The sequence below is a fragment of the Nuphar pumila genome, chromosome 13 (genome assembly GCF_984573655.1).
Source record: "Nuphar pumila chromosome 13, dmNupPumi1.hap1.1, whole genome shotgun sequence".
Classification (NCBI taxonomy): domain Eukaryota; kingdom Viridiplantae; phylum Streptophyta; class Magnoliopsida; order Nymphaeales; family Nymphaeaceae; genus Nuphar; species Nuphar pumila.
The window spans coordinates 8,658,792-8,678,081 of NC_143261.1; the positions used below are offsets into that span (position 1 = coordinate 8,658,792).

The 19,290-nt window shown below is 37.2% G+C and overlaps 1 protein-coding gene across 1 annotated transcript; it reads right to left on the minus strand.

Moving 5' to 3' along the window:
* Positions 1–4,232: 4,232 nt before the first annotated feature.
* Positions 4,233–15,218, minus strand: LOC149817689 (uncharacterized). The gene is made up of 4 exons (XM_089985137.1): positions 14,860–15,218; positions 13,291–13,393; positions 4,643–4,804; positions 4,233–4,548 (listed from the first exon to the last, which is right to left on the minus strand). The coding sequence occupies exons 1-4, from the start codon at positions 15,150–15,152 to the stop codon at positions 4,384–4,386; spliced, it is 723 nt and encodes a 240-aa protein (XP_089841263.1). The 5' UTR covers positions 15,153–15,218; the 3' UTR covers positions 4,233–4,383.
* Between the last annotated feature and the right edge of the window lie 4,072 nt (positions 15,219–19,290).

The window sequence follows — 19,290 nt, forward strand, 5'->3', positions numbered from 1 at the left end:
TTCATTTAGATACCTATGTAAGAATGAGTTTTTGACATCGAGTTGGCAAATATCCCATCTGTAAGCTAATGCAATAGTAAGAACAATCTGAATTGATATAGGTTTGATATCAGGAGAAAAAGTTTCTTAAAAATCCACTCTTGAAACCTGATCATAGCCTTTGGCTACAAGGCAGGCTTTAGACGTTCCAATCCCATCACTCATTAGTCTAGCTTTAAAGATCCACTTGCTCTATATCACATGCATATAGGATCTTCTGGAAACCAATTCCCAAGAATCATTGATATGAACAACATTCATCCCTTCCTTCGTAGCTTCTTTCCATCCTGACTCCCAGGGCAGACTTCAAAGATATTAGTTCAAAAGGACAGACATGGCAATAAAATATCTTAGATTTGGTTTGACAATTCTGTCCTTCATACGAGTAATCATATGATGATCACTTGGCTGACTTGGTATATGATTAGCTACATTTTCTTCAACCTTAGGACTACTTTCGTCAACTCTATTTGGACTTTCATCAATATGATTTGATGCATGATTTCAGCCACATCAATATTGACCAATTCAGAGTCATTGATCATATGGGTGATGTCGACATCAACATCACTTGTGACCTGTTTTTTACTGCATTCTTGGTTTTCAACCCACTCATTAAAGGTTGTAAACCCTTAATTTTTGTCACTAGTAGAGAACAATATTCCAGGTTTATCATAGTGCAGATTTGACTCATTGAACACCACATGCCGTGAAGTGTATATAGGAATTGTAAGAGGGTATAGACACCTATATCCCTTATGCTGGTCACTGTAACAGAGAAACACATGGCAATGTTTTCGGATCAAACTTTAGCAGCATAGTCCTTAAAGAGAAAACAACACCACCTGAATATGGTTTCTTTGCATACAAGACGTCAGGGTGACTTCATACCCAATGTTGGAGTCGGTAGCCTATTTATAACCCAGGCAGCAGTAAGAAAAGTTACAACCTAAAACCAACCAGGTTTTTTAGCATGGAACATCATGGTTAAGCCTAGTTCAGTAATGGTCCTATGTCGCCTCTCAACTATGCCATTTTGCTCAAGCGTCTTTGGGCAGGCCTTGTGATGCAATATGCCACGGTTTTGGAGGTAAACAATCAACTCGTTGATGCAAAATTCTCCCCACTCATCAGTATGAAAAAATTGTACTTCTTTTCCAAACTGAGTTTTAACAAACTTGTGAAAGTCCACAAATTTGAAAATAACTTGGATTTGTGCCTCAATGGATAGAGTCATGTATACTTTAAACATGCATCAACAAAAACAACACAAAATCTAAATCTTTGATGAGAAACAGTTGGTGCAGGGCCCAGATATCACAATGATTTTGTTCAAAAACTTCTTGACAATGTTCCTCTTTTGACATAAATGTCAGCCTACAAATCTTGCCCGTCTGACAGCTTGGGTAGATAGTAGTCTTATTGGCTATCGACTTTATTTGAATAACATTGGATTTTTCTAAAAAATCAGCAATTTGGTTGTGAGAGTGACCCAAACGATATCTCAACTAATAGATCTAAACCTTGTTGAGAAATGCACTTCTCTTATTTGTATGCTTATTTGATGCAAACCTTTAGATATCTCCAATCCTATTCTAGGCTACCACCATTGTGTTCGTCTTCTTGTCCTTAATCACAAAATCATTCGATGAAAACTCAAAAAACTCGAGGCATGTTAGATGTCAATTGGCTCACTAAAATCAGATTTTTTCTTGATTTCAGGAATCACTAACACATTTTCAAGTTTAAGAGATTTATTTCCTACATTAACTTTGGTCTTTCTGACATGTATAATATCCCATAATTTTTTCACCACCAAAATATCCAGAAAAGGTTTAGAGATTACTTAAGCTGGTTGTTATGTGTGATGTGGCTCCCATATTGGAGAACCAAGCGTTGTCTTGACTGTCAGTGAGCTTCATCGCTGCAAGAGCCCGAGGGACATCTTCGCGACTGGAATTTGTGCCAACAGTTGAGAGCACTGTGATTCAACTTGTTGCAGATCTGACACACGACTCTCTTCTCTTTTCCTTGCTTGAACCCATTCTGTCCACTGACCTTAGCAGCCTGCAGCCTGCTCTTGCTGGTTCCTCCTGGTTTTGGTCCCTCTTGCATGAAGCCACCCCTCTTAGAATTAAATTGTTGTGTACCATTGTTTCAAACCTCTACTGGTTCATTCTCTGACTGATAAAGGCAGCATTATTGTTGATGCCTTTAGTCTCATGGATAGACTTCATAGTCTCCCGGCCTTGAAGGAACACCACCACATCGTCATGCTCATGAATTGGTAGCTTGAGCATTGTTGTAACAAAAGCATCATAGGCTGAGCCAAGACCATTGAGTAGCCAAAAGAACTTATTTTTGTCTTCAACCAGCTTACCTATGGCAGCTAACTCATCACAAAGAGTCTAAACCTGTGACATGTTCAACAATCCACAGGTTCTTTTGATACAACTAGAGCCATTGCATCAACAAGAACTGACGTTCCATAGAAACATGAGCAAACAACTTCATAAGTGTGCTCCACACTTTAGTTGATGTCTGCAGCCCAACGACACAACCGAACGCCTCCTCAGAGAGTGTCCTGGTGATCCACCCACGAAGCAGGCGATCAGACTTCCTCCATGCAATGAGATTGGGATTGAGTTCATTGTCATTTGCAGTAATCATTGGGCATTCACCATCAATAAAATCCTTCATATCTTGGCTTTCCATCAAGCCAAGAAATTTTGTTTGCCGTAACAGAAAATTAGAATGATCCAGTTTGAGTGTAAAAAAGTTGGCTAAGTTCAAGTTGAATATGGGTAGGGATATTTAGGGGCAGCTGGGGATGATCCATCATTGTTGATGATCCATCATTGTTGACAGCCATGGTGAGCACGAAAAAGATACAAACACCTCCCAACATCAAAGCCCTGATATTATAAACGTAAATCAGACACAATAATAGAATTATGTGGTTCAGTGTAAAGGTCACCTACATCCACGAGGGTAATTCTCCACACACAGTCACCATGGGAGTTTCCACAAATATAGATTACTACAAGAGAAAATAGGAGATTACAAATAACTAAGCTACCAAGTAAATCTCCTATTATTAAGGCACAAAATAGGCTTGTTATCCTTTCTGAGAATTTGAACCAGCCTTAGCTCTTTTATCCATTTTGAAAATTTTGGTGCCATTGCCATTTGGATTTCCAACCAGATCTGGTTCTTGGGTCTTCTCACTATCAGTGGAGTGTAAGCGTGGTACTTTAATCATGAAACAACCCCTTTAGGAATACATATAAGTGGTAGTTCCATAACCTTTTTGCAATCATAAGTGTACCCTGGTGAACTCGAAAGTGATGCGTATGCTGTCCCATAATTCAATTGATTAACCCAGTTTGCCAAAAGTGAATGCACTCATGACGCTGACAACATGAATCAGTGCTAAGCTGATGACCAAGATGCGTATTGAAGAAGTTAAATAAAGAATCTAATGAAAATAAGTCTTCCAAGATGACTGATTCAGAATGGCAGTGGAATTGATATTGAAATACTACCTTTAACCAAAAGGGTGAGATTATGATTAACAGAAGCTCTGCATGAACCTTTGAACTCTTCAAGAACTTGGGGGGTTCAACCAATTGTTAGTGAAGAACAAATCAGACAATGGCGTACTCTTCAGTGTTTCCACTAATATCTCGTTGACATCAAATTTATCACAACACCAAAATGGGAAATTGCATAAACAAAACATTAAAAAGATGAAGTTGGAATGTGCACATTGATTTTGTTCAAAATGGAGAAAATTTAGAGGGAAAAAGAAAACGAGTAAGACCATAAGACCCTGCACCAAAGAAAAGAAGCAGGCTCAGGATTCCACTGGACTAGAGCAGCTTGACCTTGGATCAAGCACCATATCACTGCCAAAAGGAAAATAAAATTTCATGTCAAGGTTTGCACCTGTGCCACACATTTATGAAATCAATTATAGAAGGATCACATAACAGGAAATCGCCACTTAAAATGGGTGTGCTCAGTTTGCTCCCTCCATATAGCTGAGAGAATTGTCGAAGGACAAAGCATGGGGATGGAAACAAGATAACGTAGGAAGCAAGCTGATCAGCATGGAACACAGAATCAGACATGAGCCATCCTGGCCTTCATCATCCAAATGTACCAAGACATAATAAGGCATACTATCAGAATTTTGCTAATTACCCTCATACTAGGGTTTATGTAATTGACCATTTCATTCCCAATCTCTACTTTTTTACAAATAAAAGATGGTTCATATTTCATGCCCTCAGTTCTGTTTCTTATTGAACATAATACCATAATGAGAAGTCCCATTTTCCTTCACATGAAGGAATGGGCAGCCTCATCTCTTTTGTTATGGTTTCCCACCAACGGGTCGATGATGCTCCTCCATCCATTGTAGTCAACGGCTGAGCCAGGGTCAGGCAGCGGAAATCCATTAACAAAGAAGTAGGGTGTTCCTGTCACTGCTCTCGAACATCCATACTGCACCAACCAGGAATGAGCACATGTAACAGAATCAGAACTTGTCTAAGGGACTGCAAAGATTGTCGAGCAATTAACAAAATATAGCCCTCACCTTAAAGGAAATCCGTGTTACTATGTCTGTTTCTTGATCACGGAAGCCACTTTCAAGTGCGGATAGAGAGGAATTGCCCAATACCTTTGCCATAAGCTTTGTCATTTTCTCAACAACTGAAACTCTTGACATGTGAAACGTGTGCTGGTTATCGAACTTCTCCTGTTCATGTTCATCATCGACTTCACAACAATGGTTTTGGCAAACAACCAAAGACAGCATATGCACAAAAGTTTCAGCAAAAGCCTACATGGTCTGTCCTACATTGAGACTCAATTCAGGGCAAAAAAAATGGGTCGGGTCGATGTTGGACCCGACCCAGATTTTTTTCTTTTTTTCCCTGAATTGAGTCTCAATTTAGGACAGACTATGTAGGGGACCCGACCCGAACCAGACCAGCAAGTACCTGTGCTGTTTCTGGTACCAGTACCCGTGTTGGGCCGTGTCGACATGGGTACGGCTGCCTGGTTGCCGTGTCTATGTGACATAGTAGGTGGTACAACATTGCCAGATCTAGTTCATCAAACTTGCAGGCCATTGATAAATTTCTAACCTAGGACATCAAGGTTATGGGCCTTTAACAGGGGGGTAGTAGAAAGAAGGTTGTGGAGATTGGATCTCCAGGTGGAACGCGGACTTCTCCATAGATTAATCCTGCAACCTTATTATGTGTTCAAGCTCTGGTCTTCTACCAAATGCTCCTATAACAACTACAAACTGAAAATTTGCAATACAAGCACCCCGTACATGTAGCTCGCTAGGGTTCATCCTGACACAACAGCTTCCAAATGCTAGACATGGCAGGGTGTATTGGATTTCATGAATCCATATTTTGCAATGAGCAGCTCTACTGAAAATACATAATTTAAACCCGACTCATTTTCAAGCCAATTGGCTGTTCGAAGTTCAGATCCAGATGGGCCACAATTCCAATTGTAAACATGAAACAGATAAGTTCAAGGATGTGGTTGAAGATAGATGCCCAGCTTGCCCATCCCAAAAAAAAAATTTAAAAAGGAAAATCATGTTTGAAATTACTTTTGAGTTTGTGCTCAATTTTATAATTAGTAGGATTCTGGGGGTATAGCTTTCTGGAACAATCTTTTGGCATATGCTTTTTAATTTACTTAAAGGAGGTTTGACCTGCACAATGTTTTAAAGATGTGGGATGTTCAGTGGAAGTTTTTACTGGATTTTGACAACCCGATATTAGATGTCAATGGACATGGTTTCCTTTTTTTTATCAGAAAAAAATGAATCATTTTCATATACCTTTTCTTGCAGAAGTTACCGACTTGAACCCTGATTCATTGTATGTTAAGATGGTGGGGTTTGGCAAAGTAGTTAACATGGTTGCCCATGATGAGGATAAGACACATAGCAGCTCCCCTCATAATCAGGCAGTTAATCAGATGCTATCTTTTTTGGGTAAATCATGATTTAATCGAAACGAAAATCAGTTGACCTCAGCAAGTCAGTTCCTTGGCTGATCACAATTAATCAGCAATTTACTAAATCGTAGTTGATAGATTAAGTCATTATAATTCTTTATATCAAATTTTCTATACATAATTCAAATATCTTAAACTCAAATATCTAAAAGGTAAAACTAATATTAATATGCATAAAGAAAAACTTTTACTCAGACCAAACATGCAAATTTAAGAAAAGCAAAGCCAGAAACAACAAAACCCATTAGACAAAAACTCGCGAAAGTACAAAGCAAAAGTTAATGGAAGTTAAAAATCTAATATTAAATGAAATATGAATAGAATATCATTGTATTAGTAAATCTCTTATATAATATCACCTTACAAAAATGTAAAAATTACATGATAAGATTCCAAAAAAAAATATCAATATCAATGCTTTATCTTTGTTTTTCATTTTTACATTCATACCCATAATCCGTTTCTCTCTTTGCTCTTAATACCTTTTAAATACCAGATTAGCTATGGCTATTAGAATTCTTCTAAAATGATACCCACTTTTTAGAAATAATCAATGTTATTGTCATTTGAGTATCCTTTTCTGGTGTTATCAACTCTCCCTCTTGTGTAAAAACAACTACTAGTCACCTATCACCCCATGCGTAACGGAATTTGGAGTTCGAATAATTTTTCATGTAAACGGCAGTTGCTTCATAACTTGGGGTATTGATCTGTAATGAAACAAGAGTGTGAACAAGTAGATACCGCTAAGGGCTACAAAAACACAAAGTGTGCACAAATACAAAGCCACACAAGGCAAATACAAAGAGCCGCTAAGGACAAATACAAGTTCTCAATGAATAGCACAAACACAAGCCACTAAAGGGCCAAAACACTCATAAAAAATAAATAATTTTATTAACTCAAATGCTTAAGAGAAGCATAAAAATATGTGGGTTAGAGCCCACATATATATACTACAAAGAGAAGGAGAGGGGGAGCTCAACTAGCCGTTGGACTAGTCCAACAACTAGTTGAGCTAGCTGTTGGGCTAGTCCAACATCTAGTTGAGCTAGTCATTAGGCTAGTCCAACGGCTAGTTGAGCTAGCAGTTGGACTAGCCCCACTGCTAGTTAGGTTAGCCCTAATGGCTAAAAAAGAAAGACTAAAGTGCCCCTAATGGGAATTACCTATTACAAGATAATACTATAAACAAAAAATACAAAAAAAAGGTATTACATATAACCTAATATACATATACATTAAATGTATATACTATATATATATATATATTGATGCAGAGCAGGATCGACCCAGACCCAGACCCATACAGCCTGACCCAAGCATGGGACCGGATCTACACGAGGGGATCGAGGATCGGACCCACGCAGGGGATCCGATCCAGATTGTGGTACCAAGGAGCAGGGATGAGGTACCCCTGCGTACCTACTCCAGACGAGCCCAGGCCCAAGCATCCCAGGTCCAGCATCAACGAGAAGGCGACTCGGGTCCAGAACCGGACCCGAGACCCGGATCCAGTTGACTCCTTTAAAAACCCTATTCTAGGGTTGCGTGGGGGACGAATTGGATCTTCAAAGCTTTCTTTGGGCTATTTTTTGTCTTGGCAGCCGCACGTTCATTGATGTTTTTTTTTCTATTCTTCTTTCTTTCCAATCATTGTTATTTATTTTCCTGTTAGTTATTGATTTCTTTTCCCTGTAAGCATTGTCAATCTTTTAATAAATTGTTGCTCGGATCCATTGATCCGAGCCTTTGCTTCACGTGCCATTGAGTTACTGTGTGCTGCACAATCATGCATTGGAAGGAGCAGCCAACGTCAGCCCATTAACGGAATAGCTTCGACTTCTTCACTGCACCAACAACCTCAACGTCGGCACCCTTACGTGAGGGCTGAAATCCTCCCCGTTGCATCATATATATTACTATATGTATTTACAAATAGCTATATATTTTAACACTCTCCCTCAAACTTACGGTGATAACACTGAAAATTTGTAAGTATGAAGTGAAATCGAGGTGACGAAAGCGCCTTAGTGAAGAAATCGGCCAACTAATATTCTAAGGTAATGTAAGGCAAAGTGGTAGTCTTCAAGAATTCTTCACGCATATAGTGACAATCCATCTCGATATGTTTAGTCCTCTCCTGAAATGTATGGTTGTCAACTATATAGATTGTGCTCTTATCGTTACAACATAATTTTAAGGGTGCCTGTAGGTTACGCCTCAAATCTTTAAGTAATCTTCTCAATCACATGATCTCTAATGTTGTAATAGCCATAGCACGAGCTTCAGGTGACGATAAAAACACTTCTTGCTACTTTTTGCACTTTCAAGACACCAGATAATCACATAAAAAGATATAAAAACCAATAGTTGAGCGTCTATCATTAAGATCTCCTCCCCAGTTTGGAGAAAAGAAGATAACATAAAACCCTTAGAAGTAGAATTTCATAAATATCTAATAATTCTCATCACAATACTCATATGTACTGTGAGGGTGAGTATTGGAATTAACTTGCAATATTAACTGCACGGGCAATATCAAGTCGAGTGATAGTCAAATATATGAGTGTTTCATCTGACGATATGGTGTGGTATCCTCCAGGGGTGATCCATCATCCAATTTTATTTTGGCATTGATCATTTCTGGAGTGTCCACCTTCTTCGCATCAATAATCCCTAACCTGTCAATAATTTCAGTAGCAAACTTGGTTTGGGTTAGCAATTATCTACAAGGAGAATAAGCTACTTCAATTCCTAAAAAAATATGAGAAATCCTAGGTTAATCATTTCAAAGTTTTCTTTAAGAACACTTTTGATATAACCAACCACTTGTTCGTCTCCGCCAGTAATGATTATATCATCAACATAAAGAAGTGAAACAATGATACCTACATTAGATTTCTAAGATTTAAATCCAAGTTTAATCATTACATAACTGAACTTGTCATACCAGACTTTAAGAGCCTATTTAAACCCATATAAAACTTTTCTTAAACAAAGGACCTTTCCAAATGGAATCTTATATCTAGGAGAAACTTCCTCTTTTAGTTCTCCATTTAAAAAGGCATTTTTTACGTCCATTTGATAAATGGTTCATCCCCTGACAACAACTACAACTATGATTTTTGAGAATAACCTTTAACCACTAATCTCGTCTTATATTTTTCTAATGATCCATTACTTTTAGTATTAACTTTGTAAACCCATCTACAACCTATGGTTTTTTTTCTTTTGGTAAGTCTTTTATTTTTCAAGTTTTAGATTTCTCAAGTTTCTCTAATTCATCATTCATATTTTTTATCCATTCATGGTGATTTTTAACTTGATTATATGTGGTTGGCTTAAAATAGGACAAAATCTTAGCTAAACAGACTCTATATTGGGAAGAAAATGATTCATATGATACAAATCTATCAGAAGGTCTAGAAATCTTGTCAGATCTTCTCAAATTACTTTGTTCATGTCCTTCTAGGTTGAAAGAATTTTGTCATTTTTGTTGGTAAGAACAAAACATTTAGATCCAAAAATCCTTAATCTTGAATAATCATGAGAGATTTTGAAAAGTTCTTTCGAGATGAGGTGTTTTGAAGTTTAGTAGAAGAAATTTTATTTATGAGATATACATCGGTAAGAGAAGCTTCGGCCCAAAATTCTTTTGGAACATGATTTAAAATGAGAAGTGTCCTTGTGGTTTCAATTATGCGTTTGTTTTCTTTCAGGTAAACCATTTTGTTGGGGTGTATCGGCACAAGAGCTTTGATGTCAAATACCATTGAGTTTTCAATATTCTTTGAAATCTTTTGACATAAATTCTCCTCCTGAATCCAAGCAAAAAATAGATATGTTGGTTTTGAATTGATTCTCAACAAGGTTATGAAAAGTTTTAAAGATTTCAAAAACTTCATATTTGTGTCTAAGAAAGCAAATCCAAGTATATATAGAAAAGTTATCCACAAATATAACATAATAGACATAACCATCTTTATAAGCAATGGGGGTGAGGTCTCAAACATCCGAGTACACTAATTCAAGAGGTTTAGATGAAAAAAACTCCTTTTTGCAAATGGATGGGCTTTCATTTTGCCAATAATGCAATTGGTACAATGAAAATCTTCATTACAAAAAATTTTCAAATATGGTACATGGGATAATTTAGATATGCTAGGATGTCATAGCCTTTGATGCCACAAAAAAATATCTAAGTTTTGTATATTACACCAAAAAGTGTTTTGGAATAATCAACTGATCCATATAACTAATCCATATAATAGAGATCTCCCTCCCTATGGCCTTTCCCAATTTGCTTTTTAGACTGAAGATCCTACACCCAACATCAGTATGATAAGAAAGAGATACTACATCCATGGTCAGCAATTTGGGAAACAAAAAGTAAATTCAAGTTAAGTTTTACAACAAATCTTATTTTGAGAATTGAGAAGTTTGAAAATTTGTTAAAATCCTCAATTCCTTTTATGTCAAGAGAAGACCCATCGGTGGTAAAAATCTTGAATTAGTGTCAGTATGATAAGAAAGAGATACTACATCCATGGTCGGCAATTTGGGAAACAAAAAGTAAATTCAAGTTAAGTTTTACAACAAATCTTATTTTGAGAATTGAGAAGTTTGAAAATTTGTTAAAATCCTCAATTCCTTTTATGTCAAGAGAAGACCCAGCGGTGGTAAAAATCTTGAATTAGTGCCACAATTTGAGAGCAAAGAATCGTTTGGGGTCATATGAAAAGATGCCCCAGAGTCCAAGAGCAAAGAATCCTTACCGAGAGGTGAGGAGGTAGAGACTGCGGCTCCCGAGATGGAGGAAGATGAGTTCTTGAGGAGCGGTTGTAGAGCCTCCATTAATTGAGATAATGTCATGGTTCCAATGAATTTGGAATCTCTATCAGTCTCACTCTTGTCCTCTTGAGAAGCTCCCACCGATGCCACTTTCGTCTCATCTCTTCCCTTGAACTTTAGGTAATAGAGCTTAATATACCCCTGATTCTCCACAATTATGGCAAATGATCTTCTTCCTCCCATCATCATTGCATGACTTCCGAAAATGAGGCCTGGTAAAGTAAGGATGCTTATAAGTATGTGTTGGCTCCAGGTTTAGAAACGACCAACACATTATCTTTAGTTTTTTTAGATTCGGACATAGATCTCAAACTTGTCCCTTCCATATAACTTTGGCCAAAACTTCATTTAGGGGTGTATGGGTAGAGTTTTTTTTCTATGGATAATAATGCACTCATACTTGTTCAAACTTAGGTCTAAGGCCCCTCACGAATTGAAAGAATTGCTTTTCTAGGATTTGTTTCTTCCTTTGAAGAGCGTTATGAGGAGTCTCTCAAATAGGTTCCAACTTAGCTATTTGATCTCAAAGTCTTTTAAGAGTATCATAGTACTTTCTAACAGATTTATCTCATTGCTTGCAATTGTGGATGTGGTATCGTAAATCCCATTTATGTGCAGCAAACTTTTGTGTGTAAGTTTGTTTGATGAACTCTCATGATTCATTGGCTCCTTCAAATTCGAGGATGTTGAAACATGGTTCTTCATTCATGCTTCTAATGAAAAAGGAGAGGACCTTGGCATGACCAACCTCTCATTCTTTATGGGCTTTATTGTAGTCCAACAGTGCTTTTTCTCTTTCACTTCCTTTAAGAGTCTTTTCTTTAAATGTTTCATCTTCTCTCACTACGGTTTTTGTGAGAATAGGTTGAGGTTCTGGAGATGAGCCATCGACATATCGCCACAAACCTTTGCCCATGAGAATTATCTTCACCACCATGGCCCACATGTTGTAATTGCTTCCATCAAACTTGATGGGAACAATTGTAACAACTTCTTTGTTGGCCATTGAAATGAGAAGAGAAAGAAAGAAAAATAGAAAGGATGATGAAGACTCTACCAAAAACTCCCTCACGAGCCTCCAACACACGATCCACAAACATGAACATGAACCCACAAACTCCAAGGGCACAAGACTCTAATACCACGTAATGAAACAAGAGTGTGCACAAGTAGATACCACTAAGGGCTACAAGAATACAAAGTGCACAAATACAAAGCCACACAAAGCAAATACAAAGAGCCACTAAGGGCAAATACAAGTTCTCAATGAATAGCACAAACACAAGCCACTAAAGGGCCAAAACACTCATAAAAAAATAAATAATTTTATTAACTCAAATGCTTAAGAGAAGCATAAAAATATGTGGGTTAGATCCCCCCCCCCCCCCACACACACACATGCACTATATATATATACTACAAAGAGGAGAGAGGGAGTTCAACTAGCCGTTGGGCTAGATCTAACGGCTACAAAAAGAAAGACTAAAGTGGCCCTAATGGGCACTACCCATTACAAGATAATAATATAAACAGAAAATACAAAAAAGAAATAAACTATATTACATATAACCTAATATACATATAACAACATATATATACATATTAAATGTATATACATATTAGTTATTACTATATGTATTTACAAACAGCTATACATTTTAACACTGATCATGATTCACTGGCAATTTAGCCAATGAATTGATGATTACAGCTACACTGGTAAGATCTAGGGACTTTCAGATAACTAAGCATTGTTCAGGGTTTTTAAGTTTTCTGAGCTTTAGAGGTTGGCTGTGGATATTCAATTGGTCCACACCATAGTCACCTATATCGTTAAAGGTAATTTCTTGGCGAGGGTATTTCTCGGAGAGATTTTCAAAAGTTGATAAATCTCGGGAGTTTCAAAAATTGAAAAAAATATAAATAACAACAAAAAATCCAAGAAAATAATAAGTTTTGTATTATTTTTCTTTCAAAAATATAAAGAAACATGTTTTAAAGGTTTTAAAATATAAAAGAAACAAAAAAATAGGAAATGCAAACTTAAACAAAAAATTTTAAAAAAAACTCAGAAAATATCGTGATATCATGAAAATATCACAATATTATTGCAATATTTTCTATTTACCGATATTTTGAAAATATCACGATATATTCCTGATATTATCGGCAACCTTGAAATTGCCGATAATATTGTGATATTTTCAAAATATCGGTGACTATGGTCCGCACCTAAACCAATTTTTTTGTTCTTTATCAGCCTTTTTTTCATATTCAAGTCATTATACGTCTAACCAAATAAACTGAAAATATTGGTCAATAAATAGAAATAAATAGAATTACCTGATACTTGAACAGGTGCTCCAAAAGTGGGTATGTTGCAGAAGCATTCAACATATTTGTAATATGCAGTGCTCGGCAAGCCACAAATGAGTTGTCATGGTAACTGTGATTCAGAGATTGTATCAACAAAGAGTAGAACAAGTGAAGTTCGAAACCTTAAAGATGCCAGATATAAAGGAGCTTCTAAACCTGGGCATCAAGCATTTCAAATTTCATAATTCCAAGAAATTGAAAAAAAATAGAAAAAGGCAGCACATCATGATATCTTTTCATTCTCATGGAGAGTAAAGGCAAAGCACAAAAAGAGGTGACATATGATCCCCCACACACACAAACAAACGAGCAGCAGCAGCAACAACAATAACAACTCCAAATACATCAGAAACGTACAATAAATAAACAATAACTATAACTGGAAAAGGAACAAAATAAGATAGTTGGAACTGGATAAACTTGCACTAACCTAACCAGGAGGTCTTGGATTCAAATCCAATTGGAACTGTCTGTCAGCTTGACTACCCCCCACCCCCCACAAAAAAAAAGCAATAGAAAAATAAAACGAGGAAGGGACCAAATGATAGAGGAAATGCAAGTAAAGACCGAGGTCATAATATGAAAATGATTTTATTAGATAATCTGATCAACATGATAGAAACAAATATTATTCTGAACCAGGTCATGAGTCACAATCATATGGTATTCTAGAACATAAAAGGCAAACACTCACGGTGACCGCTCATGTAAAGCCAGCGTAGCAACTAGTACCCAATTCTTCTCTGATTAGCTGCATACCTCAATCCATAATCTAAAGTGGATTCATGCCTAGATCTCACTCAGCACGCTTATGCCAAATTAGTTCAATACAGAAATTCTGCATCAGTCTAATATGCAAACTATATACTCCACAAAGGCATTGAACAAAATGAAATTCAATTTACAATTCTATATCAGTATCAATCCAGGCTTAGAAAATCCTCAACTCAAACCTTGCAGTAAGCAACAGATGAAGAATCTTGCATCCTTCAGGAGCACTACATATCAACAGTGAGAAATCGACAAAATAAGGCTAAAGATGTAATCGCTGATCTGATTTAGATAACTAATTGGGTGGCGAGGGACCAAGGGAAAAGGCTTTCCTAATTAGTTCTCTACCTATCTCACGGATACTCGACTTTTACTCCTGTACCATATTCAGATACATTGATTCAATGGAAGCCATATCCCGGTGATGTAGCCCTCTATTCATCTGATATGCATTCGGCTCAATTAGCCTCTAGGTGCAATGACAATGAGACTGGATCCAGAATTTTAATCAACCTCTGAAATGAACACAGTGATCTCAGACATCCAAAAGAAAGGAAAAAGAAAAGATTTCAAGCAACATACGGTTTCTCCTTTATGATACTTAAATGGACATATATCTATATGGTTTATATGATCGCCCTATCCTTGCGTAAACTCAACATCTGGACATCCATATCAATCAATTGCAACAAATATCAACATGGGTGAATGCATTTTCCACAAAAATCAATGCCCATAAGAGAGAGAGAGAGAGAGAGAGAGTACGGCAAGGCAAAGGGGTGGAGGATGAGGGAGACACGGTGGGAGGTGTAGTAGCGGAGGGCCTCCTTCAGATAGGGCCATGCGTCCCTGCTGTCGGGGCAAAGTGGGTCGAAGAAGGCCTCGATGAGCACGGAATCGGGGTTGATGCTGTGACCCTTGTACAGGAAACCGTCGTACTTTGAGGGGATGATGAGCTGACTATTCACAGGCCACACCACCATACACAAACAGCATACGATGAAGAAGAAGAAAATCAGCAGGTGATGAGAATGCTTCTCACTCTTCCTACCCACCATCTCTCTCTCTCTCTCTCTCTCTCTCTCTCTCTCTCTCTCTCTCTCACCAACCAATAGTCAACAGCAAACCATTAAAGAGGTCCTTCAGCTTGTTTAGAAGGACCGAAAAGTCCACTTTCTATGGGGATCAGGTTAGAGCACCTCTGGATGCCGTTGATCTCAAAATAAACGGCATCCAAAGCCTGTACGAATGGGATGCCTAGGATGGGTATCACTCTTTTTCCCGATGTCGTTCGTATTTCGGATGGACGGCATGGGAATGGTTTAAAATGAACGGTTCACAATGAGCTTGTTGATGAACGACATCAAACCGTCAGAGGCGCCTCTGAGTCTGACGTGATCCCCTCTCTTTCTATTTTACGGATCAGACCTATGGATTGTCATTCCCCGCCACCAGAGCTAGGGTGTCAACGGGTTGGGTTGGGTTGGGTTAGGAGAAACCAGACTTTGACCAAATTTTTGTGTATGGCATCTGGTCTGGACCTGAGTCTAATTGGGTCTACTATAAAAGAAACTCTACAAGAATGGCATAAATTAGACCTAGACAATACTCAGTAAAATAATATTTTTTATTATTTTTATATTAAAAATTTGCAAGTCTTAATCGGAACTCCCGGGTCGAGCCCAGGTCAGGTATAAAATTTCACAAACTATACTTGATTTGGATCTTCTTATTTGTCACCATACCAGAACCCTATAGGATTTGTTCCCGATTGGGTCCCAGTAAAACCGACCGTTGACACCCCTGACCAGAGCTGTCAGCATGTAAGGTACCCGATGACACATCATGTATACCCAAACCCCCTTGAGTTAGGTTCTAGTTATAAAAAAAAGTATATATGAAATACGATAACTATGTGTGATTAAAAAGTAGTATAAATTTGAAAACGACATCCTGATTGTTCACGAGCACAAATATATATATAAAATCTACCACATGCAAGATTGTTATTTAAAAATTTATAATTTTTTAATATAAAAAAATATAAAATGAGAAGAAAAAACGAGTTAAAAGTAACAAGAAGCGAGAAAAAAATATTAAAAAAGCAAACAAATATCGATTTGAAAAACGAGAAAGCAAGCTTCGTATTAAAGAAAATCGAGTTTCTCATATTTTATAAGTGGGTTTCTCAAAGGTTTCCTTACTTCGAAAGAAAGCGAGCTTCAAGAGAAGCGAGCTTTCCCATGTTAGCAAGAAGCTTCCAATAACTATAGGAACCAATTGACAGCCCTAATGGCAAAGGCCAATAAATACAAAAGGAATTTAAAAAAAAAAAAATACGACAGCCTATATGTTGAAGTGTGTTTGAAAAGATAGCTTGAGGAACGTTCATAAAAAGCTTTTCCTGTTCACATTATGGTGCTGCATGATGCATTGTCTTACAACCATCCATCTTAGCATTTCTTGAGATAAGTGTGGTATCCATCCCAAGAAATGTGAGATGGATGGCTGTTAGCAGCGTAGGGGGGCGCTGCATGATCAATTCATAAAAAATGCCCTCGTAAAATCTTTTCTCTTTTGCCCAGGTAGGGCTGGGCTGGGCTGGGCTCATGTTCGGCTAATAAAATGCTCGATTGAGCTCCTAAAACATGTCCAATAGCTTAATACTAAGAATAGGTAATGAGCTCAGCTCAAGTATAACCCTGGGCTTGGTATAGTGAGGTGAGGCATTGTCCTTTAGACTAATGGTCAAGGTTCAATTTTCATGGGTGTCATCACTCTTTGGTGCAAGGCAACACCCATCATAGTTGTAATGTTCTTTGTTACAGTTCAAATTTCAAAAGATTGTACGAATCTAGTATCCAGGATTCATACATCCCCTCCAGAGGTTGATGGAGAACGACTGGCACAGGTTGAGTTACAAGATGATGACATGATAGCTTATGACTTTTCTAATGGTTTACAAGTCAAAAATCTAGAGTCTCAATCAAGAGCAAGAAAAATCAAACATTTGTCAATCTTGAAGACATGACAATTAAGAAGTGGGGTTCACTTATAGGTCATGACATGCTAGAGAGTCATAAGGGATGTCCTTCAGTCTACAAGTTGATTAGAGTTAATTAATTATAAAAATATCTTTAGTTAATTTATTCTTTTGAGGAGTCATTTTTAGAGAGTAAGTCTTGTCTAAAAAAATACTCTAGAGTCCTTTACTCAGTTTTTATTTTTCACTAAGAGTCTTTATTCTTTAAAATAAGTTGATTGGATAGAGATTCTATTTCACGCATCTCATCTATAAATAAATAATTTGTGGTTTTCTTTTATGAATTATAAAATAAGATATTGAAGTTTATCAAGCTCTCTCCCTCTAGCCCCCTTCTCTCTCTTCTTCTCTCTCTTCTCCCTCACATTTATCATCCTCTTCTCTCTGTGATACATATGAGATCATGTCTCCCTAGGCTGATTCTTCATCCATTGCAAGGACCCAAGCCTTTTTTTTTACCCGCATCTTCGCTATAGAGTGATTCCTACATTGAAATCCGATGTAGAAGCCCTGTCAGTTGTGGTTCTGCTGATTAGTTTTCTTTACAAACATGTCTCATGTATTTATACCACTACCTAGACCTCTATCATACCCTAGGACCAATCTCTAACATTCTCTAAAGTCACCTAAGTTGTCTAGACCATGATCGCATTCGAATGAGTAGTATAGTCTCGTTCTGCGGGCTATTTTGCCTCTTTTGATCTTCTGCACATGCCCTGGCCATACTTGAAACGTGCAGACCCTTTAAGATCTCTCTAAATTTGTTACAAAACTCTTGAAATTGATTTTAGCCTTAGCTAAGACCCTACCTACCTGAACCAAAAAATGCACCCTACCGATTTGGCAAAACGTATAGTTTCACCTGTTTGAGCATCTCAGCCAACCAATGACCTATTCTAGTGATCTTTGACCTCCAGTAACCTATCTAATACTCTCTCCTTAGGTGTCCCTAGAATCCATGAACTAGTGTCTTTCAGTTCTTAATCGAAACACATACTGAGTCCAAACCGCTCTTACATGATTTAGCCGTTTAATCATGTTTTAATTATTTTGCTCAATTCATAACTATGAGAAACCTCAGACCTCTTTTCTATCGCATCCAACAATGTTTTATACACCTGACACGTGTACTCAAGGTCCCACTATCTAAAAATCTCAGGTTCAATACTCTCGCTTCTGTCAAGATTAGACTAAATTGTGCATATGTTGCTAGCTTGAGGTTACCTTCAAATTCATGTTCCAAACTTTCAAAACCGAATTTTGAGGAGAGTCTAACATCCTCCTTTCTGTGTTATTTTTTTATATACAAACAACGTTGGCAAAAGTGTGAGGACATTCACAAATACGTGAGTATTTAGTTAAAGGAGGTTTACACATTTTTGGGACTTTCTCAACTCATGGTTGTGAATGTCCCTAAAATATATAAACCGTCTTTAGCTAAATACTCTCACATTTTTGAAAAAGAGATAGTTGCTTAATCCATACCTGTTTAAATAGAACGCATGTGCACTGAACAATGGATTGCCAGCATGCAAAAACACACAAAAGCACTTTAAAATATAAAATAATGTTTTAGCGGCACTTCAAAACACCGCTAAACCCCTTACACAAAAGCACTCATCATTTTTTCAATTGGTTTTAGCAGCGCTTCAAAAGCACTACTAAAAGTCGAATGTCCTCACACATTTGTGAAAGTTCTCTGTAAAAAAAAAAGCATAGGCACAACAACATTCGCAAATACAATATAACATTCACAAAGAAAAAACAATATGACATTCACAATCTTGTATTTGTGAATGTCCTCATGTCTGTGCTATTTCTTTTTATGGAGGTTTACATATTTTGAAGACATTCGTGTTATAATTATGAATGGGTAAAAATGTCCTAAAAATTTGAGGATCAAAATTTTGGATATGCAAGAGATTTTATCAAATTGTTAGGTATTTTGGGAAACATGCCATTTTGCAAAGACAATGTGGTCATTTTTGGTTTTTTATATAGGATTGGTCAATCTTTTGACCCTCTCGAAAAAACATAATTCAGCATGGTCTCTGTTGACACAACACCAACTTTGAACTCTTTGTCAATAGCAACCAATGTTGTCAAATTTGGTTTGAATCGGACGATTCAGATTGAACCTGACGAAAGATAAC